The sequence below is a fragment of the Chrysemys picta genome, chromosome 5, assembly GCF_011386835.1.
Source record: "Chrysemys picta bellii isolate R12L10 chromosome 5, ASM1138683v2, whole genome shotgun sequence".
NCBI classification, from domain to species: domain Eukaryota; kingdom Metazoa; phylum Chordata; order Testudines; family Emydidae; genus Chrysemys; species Chrysemys picta.
In genome coordinates, this window is record NC_088795.1 from 14,978,254 (window position 1) to 15,000,826 (window position 22,573).

Consider the following 22,573-nt stretch of genomic DNA (forward strand, 5'->3'; position numbering starts at 1 on the left):
TCTTTCCCTTTTTTAACGGTGATTAGAAAAAACACAGATTGAAAACGCTGTGTCAGGAGTGTAAGGGAGTTTTTATTATTCACTCATTTGTATCATCTCTTGTTTAAATCTATAGGCAAGTGTGTGTTTGTACAAACACCCATACGTCTATGTCTCAGTGCGTTCGTTGTTAGCGAAGATGGGAGGGTGCCGCTTAGATCCGACTATATTAGGGGTCACATATTAAAATCAAAAGAGTGTTTTATATTTTGGCACTGCTCGTTTTCCTCCTTTACGAGACCGAACCAGATCCTCGGCTGGGGCCTGATCCAAAGACATAGAGTTTCTATTCATAGATTCATAGATTCTAGGACTGGAAGGGACCTCGAGAGGTCATCGAGTCCAGTCCCCTGCCCTCATGGCAGGACCAAATACTGTCTAGACCATCCCTGATAGACATTTATCTAACCTACTCTTAAATATCTCCAGAGATGGAGATTCCACAACCTCCCTAGGCAATTTATTCCAGTGTTTAACCACCCTGACAGTTAGGAACTTTTTCTTAATGTCCAACCTAGACCTCCCTTGCTGCAGTTTAAACCCATTGCTTCTTGTTCTATCCTTAGAGGCTAAGGTGAACAAGTTTTCTCCCTCCTCCTTATGACACCCTTTTAAATACCTGAAAACTGCTATCATGTCCCCTCTCAGTCTTCTCTTTTTCAAACTAAACAAACCCAGTTCTTTCAGCCTTCCTTCATAGGTCATGTTCTCAAGACCTTTAATCATTCTTGTTGCTCTTCTCTGGACCCTTTCCAATTTCTCCACATCTTTTTTAAAATTCGTGTCAGTTGGCTTTGGAACAGACCCCAGCTATACTGCAGCTGAGGGTCTGCTCGCTGTTCTTATTGCTTGTTAGTAACACTCCAGAGAAAGCCATTAATGATCAGCTTTCATATAGCAAAATACAGCATCCACACATCATGTATGATAAACACATCCTGTTGCTACTACATTGGATGTACTGGAGATCCCAGTCCTGTTCCCCCTAAAGTCAGTGCCAGATAGGGTGACCAAATGTCCCGATTTTATCAGGACAGTCCCGATTTTTGGGTCTTTTTCTTATATAGGCTCCTATTACTCCCCACCCCATTCCCGATTTTTCACTTTTGCTGTCTGGTCACCATAGTGCCAGAGGAAGAGGATTGGGCCCATACCTTGCAACTCCTGACTTGGCAGCTCATGCAAGTAAATGTACAACTACAGTACTCTTTGTAAGCTGGTCTCTGGTTGCTTCACAAAAACCAGAACCACGTGAGTGTCATCTTAGGAGTCATAATTGCCCTGCTTTTTGTTGGTGAAAGCATGAGTCACTGTTTACTCATGTCTGTCTATTTTTAATAGGTGTTATTTGTGGACTTGAACGGCTGCAGCTCATACTTGTTTCTGAGCATTCAGGCTGTATTAGCAACTTTATTAAGGAGAGTGGGAGGCAGTTATTTTAGAATGCATGAAATGAATCTCTCCTGTGGGACTGATTCCCTCTGCTCCCCGAGGGCGGGTGACGTAGTGGGCTCACACTGGTTTCCACTCTGTAGCAGAGAACCTCTCATCATCATCCTACGACGCCAACACCAGCCTAGGAGAATTTGTATTTGGCCATGATGGATTCAGACACCCCGCAGACTTGTTCTGAATGCTGGAAGACAAGGAAAATAGCAAATCTGTCCCAATCAGTCTCAGTACACTGACTTCCTGAAGACCGAGTCTCTGAAGGGATGCAGCCGTGTGTGCGCTCTCTTTGCACTCCAATGAGCTCCAGGGGAATATTACTTCTATGAAGCAAAGGGCTTCTCAGAGCTTCCCCGGGATGGTGTAACTCTGCATGGCTCCCAATGTGAGGCCCTGGTGGGGTCCTTTGGTATCTCTGTTGTATCTGTGCTGGTGCCCATCACTGTGGCATCTGAGCACTATACGAAATGCAAAACTGTTTTGTCAGTGTACCCAATTCTACTGTCTACCACAAGCAGGAGAGTAATTCACTCCTACCATTAGCCACGCCTGCATAGGGCCAAAACAGGAACCCTCCCAACTGTGTCCCAGCAGAGCAGAGAACGTCTGATCCAACTATGGACCTTGCCCTGAGGTCTGAAAGCACTTACACCTGAGCACTGATAGACTGGGGGTGGGGGTGGGGGAGGGGAGTTTCCCAGCTGTCAGCCCCTGAGTTCAGCCTTGGAGATGGAGTGACCCAAGAATGCCTCACAGATCCCAGATGTTGATGGGAGGTCAGAAGAGAGGCAGAATCTCAAGGTCACTAATACGGCATTTAGGCTTCTTAAACCTACAGTTTAGAAAGGGAAGAGGGCAATGTGAATTCTTGGAGCCTGATTCTGCTCTCGCACCAATTTTAAACTCATGTAACTTCATTGACTCCGATAGAGGTCCTCCTTCTTTACAGCCGTGTATGTAAGAGCGGGCCTCCAAAATGTGCCGTCATACGTTGTGCAGAGTGCAGTACAGTTATTGGGAAGTGAGAGCGGCTTTGTAAACTGAACGGCTCTGTTTATCGCCAGCTGAGCCTGCAGTGCAGCAATCCAAACCACTGATCCCCCAGGCTGCCCTGCCAAAGAGTTTGACCCTAATCTGAAGGGATTTTTCTTTCTTTCGAGTAAAAAGTGTGACTTAATCACCATAGGACCACGAACCATTCCTAAGAGCAAAATTATGTCTGGTGACTTGTCTTCTGGACAGGGTGTAATTCTAGGACCGAGCAAACGCAAAACACTTCTTTCGTGATTTAGGGCTGACAGGAAATTGGATTTAAAAAATAGACTTAAAAGCCAGTTTTTATGTACATTGGGCCTGATCTAGCAGCCCTTCTCATGTGAGTAATGCTTATCTAGGAGAGTAGTCCCCTTGATAACAAGGCCACGTTACAAGTCACATTGTTTAATGTGAATACAGGTACTCTGCTGGGTGAGCATTACTCACGTGAGTAAGGCTTGCGGCAGTGTGTCTTCAATAATGACGCTTTGCACTTCTCTGGTAGACCTAATCTCTCCTCATGTGGTTCTGCCGCAGTGATAGCCAATTGCAGTGCTTAAACTAACAGCCCCCTGGTTGGCATGGGAGGGGGCTGGAATTGGGGCAATTTCTGGACCCGCTGCTCTCCACTTGATTTGACAAAACTCAGAATCATTGACTTGCAAGAGCACGCTTTCTCTTTTCCTTACTTTCCCAAGCCTTTTGGCAAGAGGGAGGTCAGATGAGGGGCGTTATTACTTGGCTGGGAGGTTTGTGTTGTGTGGGATGGGTGCGATTTGGATGGGCTTCAGGACAGGCGCTATTAGAGGAGTTTGAAGAAGGAAATAAAATGTCACCCGCTGTCTTGGGGCTCATCTACACGGTCTGTTAGTCCACGGCAAGCCAGAGTGTGAACGTACAACATGGCGGCCTGCCACACACTAATTGGCCATATGGACCCCGCTACCACACACTAAAAGTTCTGCAGTGCGCTGCTTCAAGCAGTACACAACAGGCTCATGTGCTGTGCATTCACACCCTGGCTTGCTGAGTGCCAGCAGACTGTGCAGATAAGCCCTTAGAGACCACTCTGGCAACCAGGGATTGCTGGGACATAAGACAACCCCAGTCATGTCCCTTTCTCCAACCATGTCCCCATCATTGGTGGTTGGAGGGGCGGGGCGGGGGGGTCTGTGTTTCCCAAGCTTTCCCTGATTGTGGGGTTGAATTCTTCAATGGTTGGCATAGGGGAAGTTTTGCACCTCTGGAGCTGTGCTAATCAACCCCTATCCAGGGGATAATCTGTCATTACTGCAGAATTTTGTGTGATCATTATAGGATACTGTAGCTTTTTTTTTTTTTTTATAAGGGCATCTCAGAATCCATGCATAGTTTTGCATTGACAATGCAATTGGAATATTCAGGGAGGAGGCAGGTCCCACCATGAAATACCTGGCTCCTACTAAATATCAGAAATGGGAATGAAAACAAAGGAAGCTCCTTGCTATTTCCAAGTTATAAATTTAAACTACACCAAACTTCCCCGGCATGCCTGTCGGAATAGGACACATTCCTGAAGCTCAACCCCAGTGCGGGGAGAGCTGTGCCGGCCTGCAAACGAGACACAAATGAGCTGCCAGGAGAAGGCTTCTGCTCTTGAATAAACACATCTATGAAACAGTAAATAAACCACGTTGCTTTAGATGAATGCGAGAGCGTGGCCAGTTTGTCGTAAATGTGAATTTAGGTCATGCTTGAGGTTCAGGAGTGCAAGATGCCGACAGGGAGTGACTCTGTTAATAATGAGTTTTTTTCAAAGGGTAGGTAAATCCGTCTCTATAATATTTCACTCAGACAGCTTGTAATTTGACTTGGAACACTTCTGAGAAACGCACCAGAAAGCCATCGGGGCACTGAAAAGTCTATCTCCAGTTTCCCCAGTTTCTCTTTTGATGTTAGGTCAAAGCACATTTTCAAAGGCAATGAAAACACCCCCAGCACTGAGGAAAATTCATTGTAAAGTACTAATTATTGAGGTTTGTTAAGGGAGATCATATGACTACTTCTGGTGCACTAAATAGGATTAAAGCATCCTCAGAATCAAACAGCAAACATAAAACACTACCAAACACCCCCCCTCCCCCAAGCTCGCTGAATCTGCCCCATGGTTCTTCACAGAATATATAATTTGAGACCGGTATCATCAAAGTCACCTTTCATAATGTCCCTGGTGGAAAACTATTGATCACAACACCATGTCCGTTCCTTTGTTTGAAGTTTAGATCTTGTGTTTTCAAATGTGCTGAGCTTCTATTTAGGCATCAGAATAAGGGCCAGATTTTTCAACAGCTCCGCACCCCCATGCGCCTCGTGAAAAAGGTGCCCTTTCCTGAGGGCCGTAAATGGGAGCTGAACTCTTTTTTTTTTTTTTTTTTTTTTTAAATGTGGCCCTGAGTATGAACACTGAGGCACTGGCAATCCAGCCCTGCGAACAGGAGCTTCTTCACCCCCTATCTCTGGTGTGAAACGTAGCAGCTGTTTAACAGTGCAGGGTAGGGCTCTGCAGCAGTTCAGAGCAGAAAGTGAAGACTATCTTCTCCAGCTGAAATTAGAGGAGGGTTTCAGCGTCTGTAATGTGATTTCCCAAACTGAAATTTGGCCTGGACACCACCCACAATCCAAGGATCTCAAAGGACTTCAGACGTTAACAAAATACATTTCACTATATGAGGTACATGCTTCCCTGTAACTAAGGGGAAGCCTCCACTACAAAATTAAGTTGCCTAAGTTATGTCAACGTACTGCCACTGCAGTAATTAGATTGCTTTTGCACGTCCATGCTATGCTCCTTGTGTCGGCAGTGCACGTCCTCACCAGGAGTGCTTGCACCAATTTAACTGTCAGTGGGGGGCATAGTGGGACAGTTTCTGAAAGGCAGCAGCAGTCGATGTAAATCATGCAGTGTCTACACAGACACTGCGTTGCCCTAACTACATTGATCTAAGCGCTATACCTCTCGCGGAGGTGGAGTTATTAAGTCGGAGTAGTGGGCAACTTACACGGACGGGAGCGACATTTTAGTGTAGATGCTTACAGAGTTAGGTTGACAGAAGCTGCCTTACGTCGACCTAACTCTGTAGTGTAGACCAGGGCATAGTAACAGCTATTATCAAACTGGGGCACTGCTTAATACTGACGCAGAGAGCCAGGTACTAACTTCCTCAGGTGGAGTAGCACTGTACTCCCAAATTGGTCCCAGGGACTTCAAAAGGAATAACATACTATTCAATATGAGTAAGGGTAGCACAATCTAACCCAAAGGGATTATGGCCACCTATTAGGAATTCATATGGAGCGGTTCTGTGAGCGTTAAGGATTCTTAACAGTTCTCAGGTGAGGCCTTTAATCACCAATTCCTACTTAGTCCTTGAGTGGTGGTCTCCTACCCAAGTACTGACCTGGCCCAGCCTCGCTTATCCTGAAAGTACTGACATGATCATTGCACCAGGCACTCAGGCTGCAAGCTCTGATGCTGACTTCCTCTATCAGAATGTGTGCTTGTTATAATCACTGCTAATTAATTCCCAGCTGGAAAGACCGTGGCCCGCTGCCTGAAGGTTTGTACCTGGGCTCTCAGAAACGCATAACGCTTAAACAAACCACCGCCAGTTACAGCGAGTCTGAGGTTTTAGAGGGCAAGCTGTAGTTGTTAGATTTTTATCATGGGCAAGAACAAATGCCTGTTGCTGAGAAGCTTTTATGATTATAGCCCAGGAAGGGATTTTGTTTCGTTGCCTGAGAAAAGTTCTGGAAAACTGTTTGCACATCTCAGTTGCATATTTCACATGGTGTAATTACACGGGACCCATGTGTCTCATAATGGAATGAGCATGAACCGGCAATACACACTATAGATTTTACAGTGGAACAGGCCCTATAAAATACAGCCCCTGGCTTGGTTGCTGCACAATCTAGGGCAATTATGTTAATTTGATTGGCTAGCAAAAGTCACGTCAGGCTTTAGCAGAATGAATGTAACATTCAAGGCTCTGTTGAGCAGAAATGGTCCCCTGGCCCCAAGGAAATCAGGACTAAGCAGTCTGTTAGTGGTGGGGGCATTGGGAAGGATTATACTGAAATCTCCACTCTGCCAGTAGCTCTCGGTGAAAGAATTCCACACAGATGGCAGCCAGTTTGTGACTGCTTGACTACTTTATACCAGAGGTGGGCAAACTATGATCCGCGGGCCACGTCCAGCCCACGGGACTGTTCTGCCCAGCCCCTGAGCTCCTGGCCCGGGAAGCTAGCCCTGACCCCTCCCCTGCTGTTCCCCCTCCCCGCAGCCTCAGCTCACTGCGTGGCTGGTTCCAGCCGAGCGGCACGGCTGCCTGTCCTGGTGCAGCCGTGCCACCAGCCACTGGTGCTCCAGGGAGCGCGGTAAGAGGGCAGGGAGCGGGGGAGGGGGGTTGGATAGAGGACAAGGGAGTTCGGTGGGTGGTCAGGGGCTTGGGGTGTGGATGGGGTGGGGGCGGTCCGAGGGCGGGGAACAGGGGGGTTGAATGGGGGTGGGCTTTCCGGGGGCAGTCAGGGAGAAGGGGTGGTTAAATGGGGCAGGGGTTCTGGGGGGGACAGTCATGAAGAAGGGGGGGTTGGATGGGGCAGCAGGGGGCAGTCAGGGCGGGGGTTCCAGGGGCAGTCAGGGGACAGGGAAAAGGGGTGTTTGGATGGGGCAGGGCTCCCAGGAGGGGCAGTCAGGAAGAAGGGGGGGTTGAATGGGGCAGTGAGGGGCAGCGGTGGGGGGCAGTTAGGGGCAGGGGGTCTGGGGATGGTCAGGGAGAAGAGGTGGTTGGATGGGGCAGGAGTCCCAGGGGGGCAGTCAGGAAGGAGAGGGTGGGTTGGATAGAGTAGCAGGAGGCAGTTAGGGGCAGGGCATCCGGAAGCGGTCAGGGGACAGAGAGCGGGGGGGGGGGAGGGGTTGGATGGGGCAGGATTCCTGGGGCGAGAAGCAGGGGGGTCAGATAGGGGGCAGGGGCCGGACCATGCCTGGCTGTTTGGGGAGGCACAGCCTCCGCTAAGCAGCCCTCCATACAATTTCTGAAACCCGATGCGGCCCTTGGGCCAAAAAGTTTGCCCACCCCTGCTTTATACAGTTGCTGAGCAAGGTGTGTCATGTGTGGGATTCTTCCGTGGAGAGACGCTGCAAGAGTGGACATTTCCGTCTAAACTCTCCCCACTATCCCCACCCCTAGCGTACTGCTTAATCCTCATTCCTATATACCCAAAAACTCACCTTGCACGGCCGAGGAAGCTATTTCTGGATATCAGAATTAATCCCTCTCTGTTCTAGAGAGTTGATGGCATATCCCCTTCATGGTAGGTATTGGAGCTATTTTGACTTTCCTGGATGCTAATCTGGCCTTTATTAATCAAACTTGATGGACATGCTAATTCTGTAATATAACTAAAGTCATGCCCATCTAATAAGCTGGCGTTGTGCCCCGTCAGGTGGTAACATACCAGTGTTTCCTGGGGACAGGCGAAGAAGCACAGTCTGCAGAACATGGAAAGTAACATTTCTCCTGCAAGACCACCGTCGTGGCAGACACATTCAGGTCACAGGCTTCATTATTAGTGGTCATAGCTAACACTTACAGCAGTTACGCCATCACCCACAGCCTTTCTCCTCTGTCCCATTTTCCAGTGCATCCCAGGATTGGGAAGGTGGCACATGGATGTGTTTGGTATGTGCGTCTTGCTAACCAGTAGATTTCTCAGGCTGGTAGCATGGAAGTGGTAGTTAGAGCAGAAGCTGGCAACCTTGTCTACATGGAAAGTAGCACTGGTTTAACTTAAGGTGTGAATTCAAGCTGATTCTAGCTAAACTAATGCAAAACGCTGTGTAAACACTGATTTCAGTTTAGGAATGACTCATATTAGTTCAATTTAAGATGATTAGGAACACATTTAAGCTAAGCCAAAACAAGACACACTTAAGTCAAAATAAGACTGTCCACGCAGCCTATTTCACTGGTTTAACTGTATGAGTTTAAAAGCCAATTTAAATTAAACCAATGCTACCCTCTTGTGAAGACAAAGCCCTGGGCCTCAGTTGGCCTGGTTTCTATCCCCAGCTCTTCCACAGGCTTGCTGTGTGAATTTTGGACAAATCCCTTATCCTCTCGGGGCATAAATTTCCCCGTCTATAAAATGGAGATAAGAGTAATCGCCACTTTTGTAAAGCTCTTAGAGTTCCTTGAATAAAAGACATGTTATGAGCAAGATCATCGACTGGTGGAAACTGACCTGTATCTCCATGGAGTTACTCATCTCTTGAGGGGAACAACTATATTTCTATAGGCTCCATCTGCTCTTCTGTTTGGAGTCTAAAATGATTTTTTTCCCCTTCAGCAGTGGATGTACATCACACTTCCCTACTGGTTTGCAGTCCTCCCTTTTGCTCAGCATCTGTGTGCTGCTAGCAGCTTGCAAAGGTGTGAGAGTTAAGTGGTGTGTTAAAGGTCTTTGCATGAGGGCTAGACTTGGTATTCATGCTCTGGTGCAAAACAGGAAGAACAACAGAGAACGCTGAACAGGGCCTTTCAGCATGAATCAGCTGCGAGCACAGAAACAGCCCTCAAGGAAGACAGAGGGCAAAAAGGGGGGGAACGGGTCACTAAGGGATGAGCGTTAGGTACCGAAAGGATGGGAATTCAGCTTTTGAACTGACTGATTTCCTCTTGGGCCTGATTTTTCCTCCATTGGGTCTCCTCGCTTTCCGTAGTGGAAATCAAGAGTACCTCCGTGAAAGTCAGTGGTGTGGTACTGGTGTGAGTGAGTGGAGAATCAGGCCCTTTGACTCCTGTAGAATTACTCCAGATGTACATCAGTGTGAGCAGAGAGACAGGCCCATAGAGTGCAGTGGGTGCTGGGCTGCAGAGCTAGGTCCGGTGTGTCTGGTTGTGTGGTTATCACAATACCGGAGAGAATGCACAGAGGAGGAAAATGGTTATTCCCCTTGCTGTAACGTGAGCTTTATAAAAGCAGTGAACTTTTTACCTCCTATTATCAATGCTCCATTTGATCTGCTCAGGACTGTAGAGTGGCTACAAACTAGGCAGAGACTTTTGTTTTTAATCTAAATCCAGAACGAAGCTGCCTCTCCCAGCTGAGCAAGGAATCAGGTCCTCTCCATCCGCTAGTAGCCCAGTGACAGGAGGAGCAGGGATGGGGAGGCAGAGCAGAGCCTGACCTGGGAATACTAGATCCATTTTCAAACTGGAGGGAGCCTTCTGAGCCATTGAAATGCAAATACAGCCCTGAACGCCTTGAGCCAATCCGAGCAGGTTTCTTGTGGGATTACCTGAGACTGGGAGGGAACAAGGAGAGGGTTGGATGATCATTTAGGAGCTGTGAAAAGTGTTGTGCTTTCCTGACCAGCTCTGGATATGCTGCAGCAAATATGTGTGTGAGTTATGCTTCCTGTCAGGGCAGTTTGTCAACTGCATAGTCGGCTTCTCGCATGCTGGCTTGCCTTAAATCCACTTTGGATGCCGGATCACAGCAAATACGACTGCACCGAGGCACTGCCGCTTGACAAACCGTGGAGAGAGGGACTGCAGAGAGTAGGCTATTGTTGCAGAGTCTCCTGAAATACCCCCCTCGAGAAGCAATGCCTCCCTCTCTCACTGGAGCAGTGGTAGGGCTGCAGCCTCCTCAGGGAGTGGGTCGCCAAAAGATTTGAACTTGGGCTTTTGACAGGATTCTGGGGGGCTCCTGTGTCCTTGCCTGGGGCTGGCACCAGAGGATTTATTTTAGGAATGGTAAGTGCTGGCTCGGGGATGGGGTGTTTGGAGAGATCCGTACAAATTCTGAGAACTTGGAGGGTTATTTTTCTTTCCCCTAATGCCTGAAAGAAACAGAAAATCCCTGTATTTGCAATGGAAGTGTCTGGGGCAGCCAGAGCTGGGGTACTAAGCTTTGTGTGTAGAAGGATTCTCTCTAATGTTAGTGGCTTATTTTGAGAGGTTTGGTCAAGGAGGAGCCTATGACTTTAACTATGGTTAATTATTTGCCAAGACAATGTTTTCACCTACAGCTAGAGAGAGAGAGATACAGTTCGATGCTGAGAGACTCATTGTGACAGAAACTCTGATTTTCCTCTCATGTATACTGGTGTAAATCAAGAATAACGCCACTCACATCAAGAGTTACACTAGTGTAAAACTGGGGTGAGACCAGAGTGAGGTCTGTTGTTATTAATGTCTCGTTCTGGAGGTAGAAAGCAACTAGCCTTTTTTTTTTTTTTAAAGCAAAACAAAGAAAATTGTTCATCTTGATTATAAGGAAACTCTTAAATATCAGGGGCCCAACTCATCCAGTGAAATCAGTGTGGTCTCACCACTAGGGATAAATGTGGCCTGAGGAATGTGTTGTTTAGTTTCATTTGAAAAAAAATGCTTTGACATTTTGCTTCTTGGAATGTTTTAAAATAACAACATTTGATCAAGTTGTAGCATTTTTCCTGCTTCACTGTGTCATCTGTACGTTTCAGAGAAGGAGGAAATTTAAGTATATTTTAGGGCCTGTTTTCCTGAGCAGACCCGACATAATACAAGTTGAAAATCCCAGCCAAGTTCAACAGAGACAAAATGATACAAATGTATCATAGTAGTTCAGTTATCTAGATTGTTAGTCTTTGATGGCCACTAGAGGGACAATACAGTTATCTTCCTGAAAGGAGTTATAGTCATAAAACAGAACATGAGAAAATGAGTTGAGGTCTTTTGTGTGCATTTAACATATTGTCATATTACTGCTTATTATATATCATAGCTTGTTAATACCACCTAAACAAAACAGCTTAAAAATCTTATCCAGCGGTGCTGTTCACCTCAATTTTGCCTCTTTGATTACAACATAGTTTTAGCAGAGGATGTGTGTTTGTTTGCTAGGTCAGATATATGCTACCCTTGTGAGTAAGAGTTTTATTTTTACATTTTGAAATTTGAAACCTTAGACTTTAAGAAGAGTCGATGAATGAGCAGTGCTTGTCAAAGATACAAGATCAGATATAGCCCCATGCTAGTAAAGTATTTAGTTTTCAGATCTAATTTTTCCTTTCATTTCATAATTTTAGTCCTCTATGCTCCATTATCTGTGCATCCAAAACTCCCAGGGACCTCAGTGGGAGGGAAGGGAATGCAGGATTAGGCCCTTAATTAACATACTTTGCTGGGATCTTCAATATGAAATCTTGCTCCAAAGATAGCGATTCCCCAGATGTGATTCAATTCACTTCTTCCTGTTTGGACAACCTTCCCACCTTCAGAGCCACATAAATCCCCTTTTGTGTCATATTTGTAAACTTTCATGTCGTGTATCGGCAGACCAGTGAGAACTCTGATATAGTGGTAGTAAGGACTCTGTAAGTCTAACATTGTTAGGCATCTCAGTGTGCTAGGTGTAACACATGTCTGAGAGCAGAATTTATTGAGACAAAATTGAATGGCTGTTTTTTGTTCCCTAAGTCATATAATTCGGCACTTTTAATCAATCAGCAATCTTCTTCTGAGTAAGCCTCCACAGATCTCCTTGGCACATGACCTCTATTTGTTTGTGCTTTCCTACAGATCCCAATGGCAACAGTAAAAGCTGCCACAGCATATCCTACCTTAGGGCTTGTAGTGAGGTCCACAGGGCCTGATGTATTCCTTGGGTTCTGTTGGCAGAAGCTCTGTGGAGAGATGCAGTGGTACAAGCTACCCATTTCTCCCCCTACCCCTTTCCCACTGTGGGTGCCCAGAAAACCAGGCTTGCTCTGCCCACAAAGTCATGTCCTGTGATTTAAAGGGATACAATGGTATTTAAGTGCAGCACTGGCAATCAACCTTCTTTGTAAGAAACTTTAAAGAAATGTGACCCATAGACCTGGTTTCCTCTTCCGCACGTCCCTCCACTTTGTTTTTCCTATTATAGATCAGGTAGTTTCTTTTTCCATTCCCTCTTTCCCTCCATCCACTTATATCCCTTCCTCTCCCCTAGATCAGTGGTTCTGGTACCCCTGGAGGTACTCCAGGGGGTACATCAACTCAGTTAGATATTTGCCTACTTTTACAACAGGCTACACAAAAAGCACTAGCGAAGTCCGAACAAACTAAAATTTCAGACAATGACTTGTCCATACGGCTCTCTATACTATACACTGAAATGTAAGTACAAGATTTATATTCCAATCAATTTTTTTTAATGATATGGTAGAAATGAGAAAGTAAGCAATGTGTCAGTAACAGTGTGGCTGTGACACTTTTGTATTTTTATGTCTGATTTTGTAAGCAAGTAGTTTTTAAGCGAGGTGAAACTTGGGGTACGCAAGACACATCAGACTCCTACAAGGGGTACAGTAGTCTGGAAAGGTTGAGAACCTCTGCCCTAGATAGAGAGCAGTCAGAAGACAATCTTTTTGCCTATATTGTCCATCTCCTGCATCTCCCCAAAGCTCTGTCTTTCTCTATCATGTATGGCTTTTTAAATTATCTGCCCACGTTTTTCTCTCCACTCCCATCCCCCAGAGCTGCTCACCAGCCCTCATGTACCTGCTCTGCAAGCTCACTCACATGAAACCATTCTAGCAGGTGCCCATCCATCCACCCACTCACATGCCACTCTGCATGTATGCACCCAACCACTGGTCCACAGACCCATATGCACCCACTCAAACACGCATGTACTCATCCACTACCTGAACCCACATAAACTCACACTCACATATAGTTCTATGCAGCCAGCCACTCACTGGTTCATTTCTGGGTTCCCCTCCAATTAACTGAGCACCACTTCCTGTGCCACTCTGCTCCCATCCCCCTCTCTTAAAGCAACAGCAGCCCCTGGGCTGCTCTGCTCCCAACTTGCTTCCTGTAGCTGCTCTGCTCCCTGGGTCCCAGCCAGCCCACTCCTCTGCTCCAAACGGCTGCTTGCTCCAGGCAAGCAGGTGAATGAGGCATTCAGGCCCTGTGCATTTCCTCAACAGTATGGGCTTAATCTCCTGGTCCTATTGAAAACATTGGGGAGTTTTTTCATTGACTGCAGTGGGAGCAGGATCAAGGTATAAAGGTTGGGGAGCGGAAACCCTTTGAACGAGACATGAAGCCTAGTCCAACAAGCCCCTGGGAGACGTCATTGTGCCCTCACAGGTCCAGACCGGATACTCACATGAGTAGAGTTGCCCCTGGTCCTATCATCCCTTTTCTGAGGTAGCTGTCCTGCGAAATCTGCCAGCTGTCCAGTTTTATGGGCTCAGGACCATTCCCCATGTCCCCTTTTTTTGTACCTCGGAGGTGGCAGCTCTATACGTGAGCAAAGTTTAGAGAATCAGGTCGTCCCTGGCGCTTGCTGAGTGGCAGTTAGTGCCCTTTGGGTAAGATCCTGGGAAAGAAGCAAACTCAATATGGACCAATCCTGGCTGGCGTTTCAGTGATTGCAGAGGCTTTTCTTCCAGAACCCAACACATCATTAGCTGAGATTTAAAGCCTTTCCAAGAAGTCAGGGGTTGAATGTGCAGTAAACTCCGCACCAGTATCCTTCCCATCCTTCTGCCCACGGGGCTGCCATTGAAGGGAGTGAGCATTTCCTTTCTCTCGGCGCGTACTGTACCGGAGTGAGAGTCCTGCATACGGATTGAAAGGCAGGGAGTAATCCCGTGCCGGCAATGAAATGCAGCTAAAAATCCTGGGAGTCATGAAGGTTTTTTTAAATACCCTAGATTCCCAGGCAAAGAGAAAACAAAAGGACGCCAGCCTTGCTCCTGCTCCCACCGCAATTGGGAGGAGGTTAGTCATCGAAAGCAAGAAGAGCATGGTCTGACCCAATGCAATACACTGCTCGAAGACACTCGACATTCTTTACTTAGACAGGAGCCATCTTGTTGTCCTGTGTTTGTACAGCGCCTAGCACAAAGGGGTCCTGCTCCAGGACTGGGGCTCCCAGGTGCCATGGCAACACAAATAATAAATATAAAAATTGATATATTTAATTGATATATTCAGTTGTAATTCGTGCTTCTGGCAGATGTTACTGTTTGCCTGTTAATGTCTGTTGACTCAAACTGGGAAGTACAAAGGGTTTGTCTTAACTGTGTGAGGTGCAGAGAAACCATCTGCTGGCATCTGACCTCTGGGCACCCCACAGAGACTGCTCGTGGAAGGGATTGGCTGGAAAGTTAAATGACACATTTTTCAGTGGGCCCTAATTTGAAAGAGCATTTAAGCACCTGCTTAATTTTAAGCATCTAAGTAATCCAATCCCTAGGCAGCAGCGTCCCATTGTGATGTCAATGGAATTTGAGCAGGAGCTTAAAGGTAAGAATGAGCATAAGTGCTTTGCTGAGGAGGGTCATGATTCAGCAAGGTACTTAAGCACGTGCCTAACTTTAAGCACGGGGAGGCTACTCAAGGGCTTGCAGTTAGGAGTGTGTTTAAAGACCTTGCTGAATCAAGCCCTCGGTATGGACTTCAATCCGTACCTAAAGTTAAGCATATGCTTAAATATTTTGCCGACTCAGGGGCTAAGAAATATTTTAATAAGTCCAGTTATATCGGACCTGATCCTGCAAACCTTTGATCATGTGAGTAGTCCTCCATACTCACAATAGGCCCCTTGACTTTTATGGGACTACTGGAGCAAGGAAAGGCAACTTGTGTGACTAATGGTTTGCTGGATCAGGCACACTAAATTCACAATATATATAATATAATAATGGGGGGAAATGAAAATATATTCTGTAAGCTAAAAGAAGAAACCCTGTTATATGCAATCAATTTGCCCCATTTGAGGATCTGGCCTAAGGTCTATGATACATCAGGTGTTTGAAATTAAACATAGATTTATATTTAAAAATGTTTAATTGCTGATTTCCCAAAATAACCCCTTATCAAAGTGAAGCTAATGTATGTTCTTGTGCATTCCTGTGGTAATATAGCTTGAGGGCCTGATTCTCACTTACACTAAGGCACCTTTGCACTGCTCTGGCAGTGTGAACGGGTGTTAAAATGGGGATAAATGTCATACACCAAATGAAGAAGAAGAAGAATCCCTATTTACATGTGTTCATGGGGGTTTGCACCAGTTTAAATTGATTTGTAAAACTTTTTGAGTTAAACCAGTGCAATCTTTGCTTCTGGACAAGGCCCAAATCGAAGGGCCCTCGGAGGCTGCTCTTCAAAAGTTGGGATTTCACAGACCACTGCTTTCTCAGCCATGATGTTTGACAGCATCCTGTAAATCTACCCATTGTGTGACCTCAAATACCATGGCACTTCCCCCCGTTTTGACAGTGGCAATTAAACAAAAGACGAATGCCCGCCCACCCCCACTGCCCTGGGAGAGCATTGGTGGTGAGCGCCAAGTAGCATCCGTCCTGACAAGAAGATTGAAAAGGTTGCAAATGTCAGATTTTTAGACAAGTCCTGGCCAGCATTTCCTTTCTCTTGGCGCGTACTGTACTGATAGGAGACAGGCTGTCATTACAAGTGCCACTCTGGATTAATAATAGTCACTGAGACGGACATTCCAGAAGTGTGCATGGACTGTTCACAAGCATTCGAAAGGAAATCTGCAGCGCGATTGGTTGTTTTATCCACTGGCTAGCGGCACAGAATGATATAAATAACCGCACTGTGATTAACAATGATAAACAACCCTCCCCTTTGCCCCCTCCAGTGCTGGCTGTATAAGATGTCCAAGGGCATCACTGCAATTTAACTTGCTGCTGCTGAGCAAATGTCTTGTTTAGTGGCGATGATGTAGCAAATGCTTAACCCTACCTGTGTGACAACCACCTCTCTGTTTACTTGCCATGGCTTGAATCATCGTCATGGAGGGCTGGAAGGGAACTCAAGAGATCATCTAGTCCAGCCCTTCCCTCCTACTCCCCCAGGCAGGATTAAGTAGAGCTAGACCTCCCCTGACAGATGTGTGTTTAAGGCCTGGTTTACACTTAAAAGTTGGATCATAGCTGCGGGCACTCGGGGTATGACAAATTCCCACCCCTGAGCATCATTGCTCTGCTGAAGAATTTGTCCATCGGCCTAGCTACCGCCACTCGGAGAGATGGGTTACTTGCAGCAACAGAACCCCCCACCCTTTCATCATTGTAGGAAGCATCTATGCTATGACACTGCTGCTGTAAGCACCCGCAGTATAGACATGCCCCCCCCTCCCCTGCCTTCTTCAGTTACCACCAGTACTTTGTTTTTAAGGAGGACTTGGTTGCCAGTGGTTTTTAGGCGGGAAAAGGTTATTACGTATTTATGCTGGAGGTGGTGCTGGCTGTCTGGGGCTCTGTTTAATTTTTTTAAAGTGGGATCTAAAGAAAATTAAACCAGATGAAATAGGGTGACCAGACAGCAAGTGTGAAAAATCGGGACAGAGGGTGGGGGGTAATAGGAGCCTACATAAGAAAAAGCCCCAAATATTGGGACTGTCCCTATAAAATCGGGACATCTGGTCACCCTAAGATGAAATGGACTGGTTTTGATTTAATCGTATTTACATGAAATACAAAAATGCCTTTCTGGTAATAAAGGCGGGGGACTTTCAAAAAGGCCCAGAGGATAAGGAGCACAATTCCCATTGTCAATGGCGTGTGTGCTTCTAAATCCCCTAGGTGCTTTTGATAACCTCCCGAAAGCTTCCCGCTCGTTAAGCTACCTTAAAGAGGCATTGAGTATTTGATCAGACAATCCAAATAGTCGTGTCAGTTGTTCCTAAGTTGTGACCTGATGTGCATCAGGGGCTGGGCAGTCTTCAAATTCCATTGCAGCTATAGGCAGATGCACATGTGAAGTCAAACTCAGGTTCGTAGGCTTCAGGGTAAATTAAGCAAAAGCACATGGTGACCATTACTACTAACGGCTGGCTCCTGGTACAGTTATAGCACTTCCAGCATGATGTGCCCTAGCTGTGCTGTGGCAGTTTAGATGGGTAGATGGGGCAAAGCTGTGTTATAATTATGTTCCAAAAACAATGCTACACCCCTAAAAGAGACCAGGGCTGAGGCATGATTCTCTTAACATTGTTATAACATGGTTTTATCCCATCCGTGCAGCTCACACTAAACTATGTTACAATATGTCTGGGTCACCACTTTGTAACTCTATTTCCCGGCATCTTGGGCCATAGATTATTGCAAAATAATAGGGTCCTGGCTATTTAAGACAATAACTTGTTATAACGCTGCTATCTAGGGCAGGGGCTGTGGTGGCCAGTGTTAAGGGAAGAAAGGAAATGCTTGCATAAAAGAAAACATATCTGACTTCAATGGGGTTGCATGGGTGTCACTGAAAGCAGAGCTGGCCCCACAGATTCGGAATACAATACGGGGCCAGATCCCCAGTTGGTGTAAATCAGCGTATTTTCATTGACTTTGAAGGAGGTACACTGGTTTTACACCAGTTGACGAACTGCCTCAGATATTTTATTTCACAGACCACGGACTACCATTCATACAGCTACAGCGTGTGCGTATTTAAACACAAATAAATAGACCTGCTTTGATCCACCTCAAAAAGGGGCCGAGAAGTCATAATAGTCTTTACCGCACTTGTGGGGGGTTGAAGTTCACAGTGCCCGTGGAGAAAGCAAAGAGGAATGCTTTTGTGCTGCCATGGGCTCAGGAAATCGGGGTTCACTACCTGGCTGTGGCACAGAATTCCTTGGTCAAGTCATTTAACCTCTCTGGGCTCAAATCCCCTTCTGCAAAACTGAGATGAGCATCCATCCATTCCTCAGAGGAGTGCTAAATGGGAGTGGGAGGTTAAATCCACTGGTGTCTCTGAGCTGCTCACATACTGTGGTGATGCGGGCCAGAGAGATGAAAAAGTGTGTGGTCTTGAAAAGCGCTGTATTGCAGGGCTAGAAAGGCATCCTATTTTTAAAAGAAATCATTGCACCATCTACTTTATCTCTGACAAATGTTGTGTGGTCAGGTTTTTTGTTAATATATGTAAGTAAAGTAGTTAGTTAGAAGGCGTAATTAGGTAAATTCTGAAGTGCTACTTTGTCTTCTTCTGTTGAGAGATTCCCTGTGGTTCAATAAGACAGCCCCAAAACTTGTCAGCGAAAGGATGGTTTTGTGGTTAAGATATTGGAGTGGGACTCAGGGAACCTGGGTTCAGCTCTTTGCCCTGCCACAGACTGCGTGACTGTGGGTAAGTTGATTCCTCTCTCTGTGTACCAATTCCCCATCTGCAAAACAGGGCTGATAGTGGGTCCTCCCCACCACCTCTGTTGTCTATATAGACTGAACGTTTGCTATATGTTTGTACAAAACCTAGCACAGTGTGGTTCTGATCTCAGCTGGAGCCTCTAGGTATTACAGTAAATAAATAAGAGAGCACATGCGTCAACAAATTATCTCTGGCTGTGGTGAAGGGAAAGTCTGTAGTAACCACCTCGGTGTCGTGTTGGTATTGATACATTTGGGATTGAAAGAAAAAAGCCTAGTGGGCCTGCCTTAAAAGATGACAAACCTTCAAGCAAGGAGCTGGGTAGCCTAGGCAAGATGTAGCCGCTATATGAAATGCACCAGGATTTTGTTGCCTAAGTAGTTAATGAGTTTAGTACCTTGTTCCTGTCAGGGTTTTGCAGGGTAGATGCTGATTAACGTGTCATGCCCTTTCCCCCACGCCAATCTTGCTGCCCTTCCATCTCCCAGGCTCTAGCTGACACCTTTTATTAGCAAACTTGTCCCTGAATCGTTAGGAATAAATATTGACAGTGATGGCTGCCTAATAGGATTTAGCTTGCAGTTCACTGGGTGTAAGCGTTTGGCACTTCTGGCTCTTGGTGTGTTGGCTTGAATGAGAAACTGTGTTTGGGACAGACCCAACCAAGATTTAGTCCAGGGGGGATTTCTTAATAGAATGTTCTTTGGACCTGGGGAGGGGTGGGCCAGGGACACACACTGCTACCCTTTGTCTGTTGGTATGGAAAGCAACGCTCGGATTTCTATACATTCCGCCACTGAATTCCACTCTGTGTATAGCATGGATTCAAATCCCTGAGAATCCTGAGCAAGGGGCCAGTTAAAGACAATGTTTAGAGACAAATGGTCACTTGATGGAACCTTTTTTTTTTTTGAGAGCGAAAGCTGCTTCGTACATCTGATCGCGGAGTAACCATTTTGAGGAGGGTTTTCATCTCTCAAGGAAGGCTTGTAAAGTAGATCTGCTTATTTAAATTGTGCGATGATGGTTCAGCTTGACAGCCCTGAGACTGAGGCCCTCTGCGGAGCCTCAGCATGGGTGTGACATAGGCCGTAACAGCACAGTCTTTCCCTGCATTGCCTTGCCAGTGTGCATCAGGGCTGCCCTTCAGGAAAAGGCTGATAGAATTTAATATAGGATGATAATGGGTGGGACTTTCAACGGTGCCTCAGTCACTTAGGAACAAAGTCCCCATGAGAGCCAGTAGGGCTTGTGCTCCTAAATCACTTGGGTAATTTTGAAAATCCCACCCAATGACCTAACTGTAGAGTTTGTAAGCCATAGAGTAATTTCTGTGGAAATCCATTTAAATTCAGTAGGACTTATCCTAGAGAGTGACCTGCAAAGATCATCTCTAGATGCGGGAATAGCTCAGTTTTCATATCCATTTAGTCCTTGGGTTCTCAGCTAACGGCATCCCAGTTCAGCCCAAGTGGAGGTTGGTTTTGCATATGGCACCAATCAGCGCGCCAGCCAAACCCAAAATGAAATAAACACGACACTTGGAGAAAGTTTTACAGTTCATATTACTGGAGGTTTTGGAGGCAGTGCACAGCAAAGGGATCTCACGCTTAGAAATGATGAAACTAACTTGCCAGTAGGAGGAAGTCCTAGAGAAGGGGGAACTTCCAGACAGCCTGTCCCTTCCGGTCTCTGAGAGCTGTGAAAACCTGCACCTGCTTCTTGTGTATGTGGCTCCCATGTAAGTTATGCATCTGTCTCAGCCTGGCACTAATCACAAGACTCGGGCCCATTTATCCTTTCCACACTTACAATACCGCCCACACGAAACCCGGTTGAAATTAGAATAATTGCTTTATTGTCTCTTACAGTCCTCCCTCTCCTTCGCCTCCCTGCTGCTTCCTCTTTAAAATTAGCTCCTTTGTGTCAGTTCCCATAGTTTACCCCTCACCGGCAGCAGCGGGAATGTGAGATGGGGCCCAGGTCTGGCCTGTGGAGGCCATTCACCCACAGCTGGATCTTTGTGTTGGGGTTTCTACCTGTCTGGAAAAGAGAGGAAGTGTGAAGCAGCTTCTGTGGTCTCTTTTGCTGCTCTGTTTGTGTGAGAGGGGTTTGTGATGAGACAGGACACATAGGGCTAGGTCAGAGATACCAACAGCTTGTCTCCTGCGATCAGAAATGTTGAGTGACTTCATATTTTCTCCCTCCCTAAACTGTTCTCAAATAGCTAATCTGAATGGGGAAAGACAGATAGGTGCTAAAAATAGAGTGAGAAACCGAGATTGAATGAATGAGTCATGGGAGCCCCTGGGAGCGTATTGGAAGCCAAACGGCTTGCGTCAGACACTGTGTCAGAAGCTGAGATCAAGGACCAAAGTGAATTTTAATGAAAAATACTCACAGGCCAGATCCTCCGCTGGTGTCAATCGGTGTAACTCCTTTGACTTCTCTGCCCACCGACTTCAATGAAACTATGCGGATTTACAAGTAGCAGGGGTTTGGGCCATGACTGCAGGAAACTCGTATTCTGTTTTAAAAATCAGCCGGACTAAAGGCTCTTCAGTGATCAGCGGTCAGCTGCTGCGTGGGCTGCTCGATTATCCAAGATGCTGAACACCCTCGACGGCTGCCAAGTTCCGTGGGAGTGGGAGGTTGAACCTTGTGTCGGTATACAGTACCTGCTATTGCCTTCTTCACATATATCATGCTGTTGCCTCTCTCCTGTTTGAACGGGCATATCAAGAAGCAAAGGAGAAAAGTAAATGATTGCAGGGATTATACATTCTCAACTGTCCCTTAAGGGCACTGGGTGGTTTGTCCACTGCAAAATGGGCACTCATTCTGCATTAGATCTCCCCCGTTCCTCTCAAAGGGACAACAGTAACCCGATATTTCAGTAGCACTCTTCGTCTAGAACAGTATTTCTAGATGGTTGTAACTCCAAGGAAGTCATGAAGGGCAATTATGTGTGTGGGTGAGGGGTGGGCGGTGGGGAAATCACAAAGCATTGAAAATTGTATCGCTGTCTAAGCAAAGAAAATCTCACTCCCTGCACATCCTACCCTTGAAGGTCAAGTATTCTCTGTCAACCTGTTGAAATGAAACACACACACAAATACATCATTATTCTTTATCATTTGTGTTGTGGTTGCACCTAGGAACCCCAATCCTGGAGCTGGACTCTATTGTTTTAGGTGCTGTACAAGCACAGAACAGAAGAGCTTACAATCTGAACAGATATATAACATTGGTCTCACTGAGGCATATTTTTTACTCTTACAGTGAGAATAAAGGTCAGGCAGTCATGAACATTTATTTCGAATAAGGCGTTGCCAGCTTGAGAAAGTTGAGAAACACTGACCTGGAAGGCTCCCCAAATCCCTGACTTTGTGTAAACAAAGCCCTCTGCAAATCATCCACCATAACTTCTGAGCACACCTCCAAACCCTTGACAAAAGCAGTTTCTCCCACACACATACCCCCTCCTCACACACACACAATCAACACCGTGCAGATGGGATAATATGCATCAGTGAGTGTATTCCTTGCTTTGCGGTTTGAATTGTAAACGAGCAAGGCCCTCTTATGTTGTATCTATTGTGGATTCCTTTACTCCACTGTTAGCATGTTTTTCTTGTTGTAGTCCTCTGTTAAAAATCCCAAGGGCTATAACTCTTTGAGCTTTGCACCAATTATGTCATTGACAACAAGATGCCACATCTTCTCTGATATTCAAATTGCAGTAAATATTCCTTTAAAAAAATGAAAGCAGATTGTGCCTTTAGGTCTGTTATTAATGCAGAGCATTGCCATATTAAAGGAGCTTTGGTCAACAGTTACTGTCTTTGTTC

At 46.1% G+C, this 22,573-nt stretch overlaps 1 protein-coding gene across 25 annotated transcripts in view; it reads left to right on the top strand.

The window, feature by feature from the left end:
- The window catches only part of SHROOM3 (shroom family member 3), a 259,403-nt gene that overhangs the window by 156,365 nt on the left and 80,465 nt on the right, over positions 1-22,573 (top strand). For 2 of the 25 annotated variants that reach the window (XR_010601217.1, XM_024108438.3), the window contains exon 1: positions 6,020-10,322. The exons of 22 other annotated variants lie outside the window; for them this stretch is intronic. Coding sequence is in view for 1 of the 3 variants with exons in the window: in XM_065595985.1 (XP_065452057.1) it covers positions 10,320-10,322; positions 12,544-12,710 (170 nt within the window). In the remaining 2 variants the exon portion in view is untranslated. Of the gene's footprint in view, positions 1-6,019; positions 10,323-12,543; positions 12,711-22,573 lie in introns of those variants that run through there. One more of the 25 variants, XM_065595985.1, reaches the window with a different exon arrangement.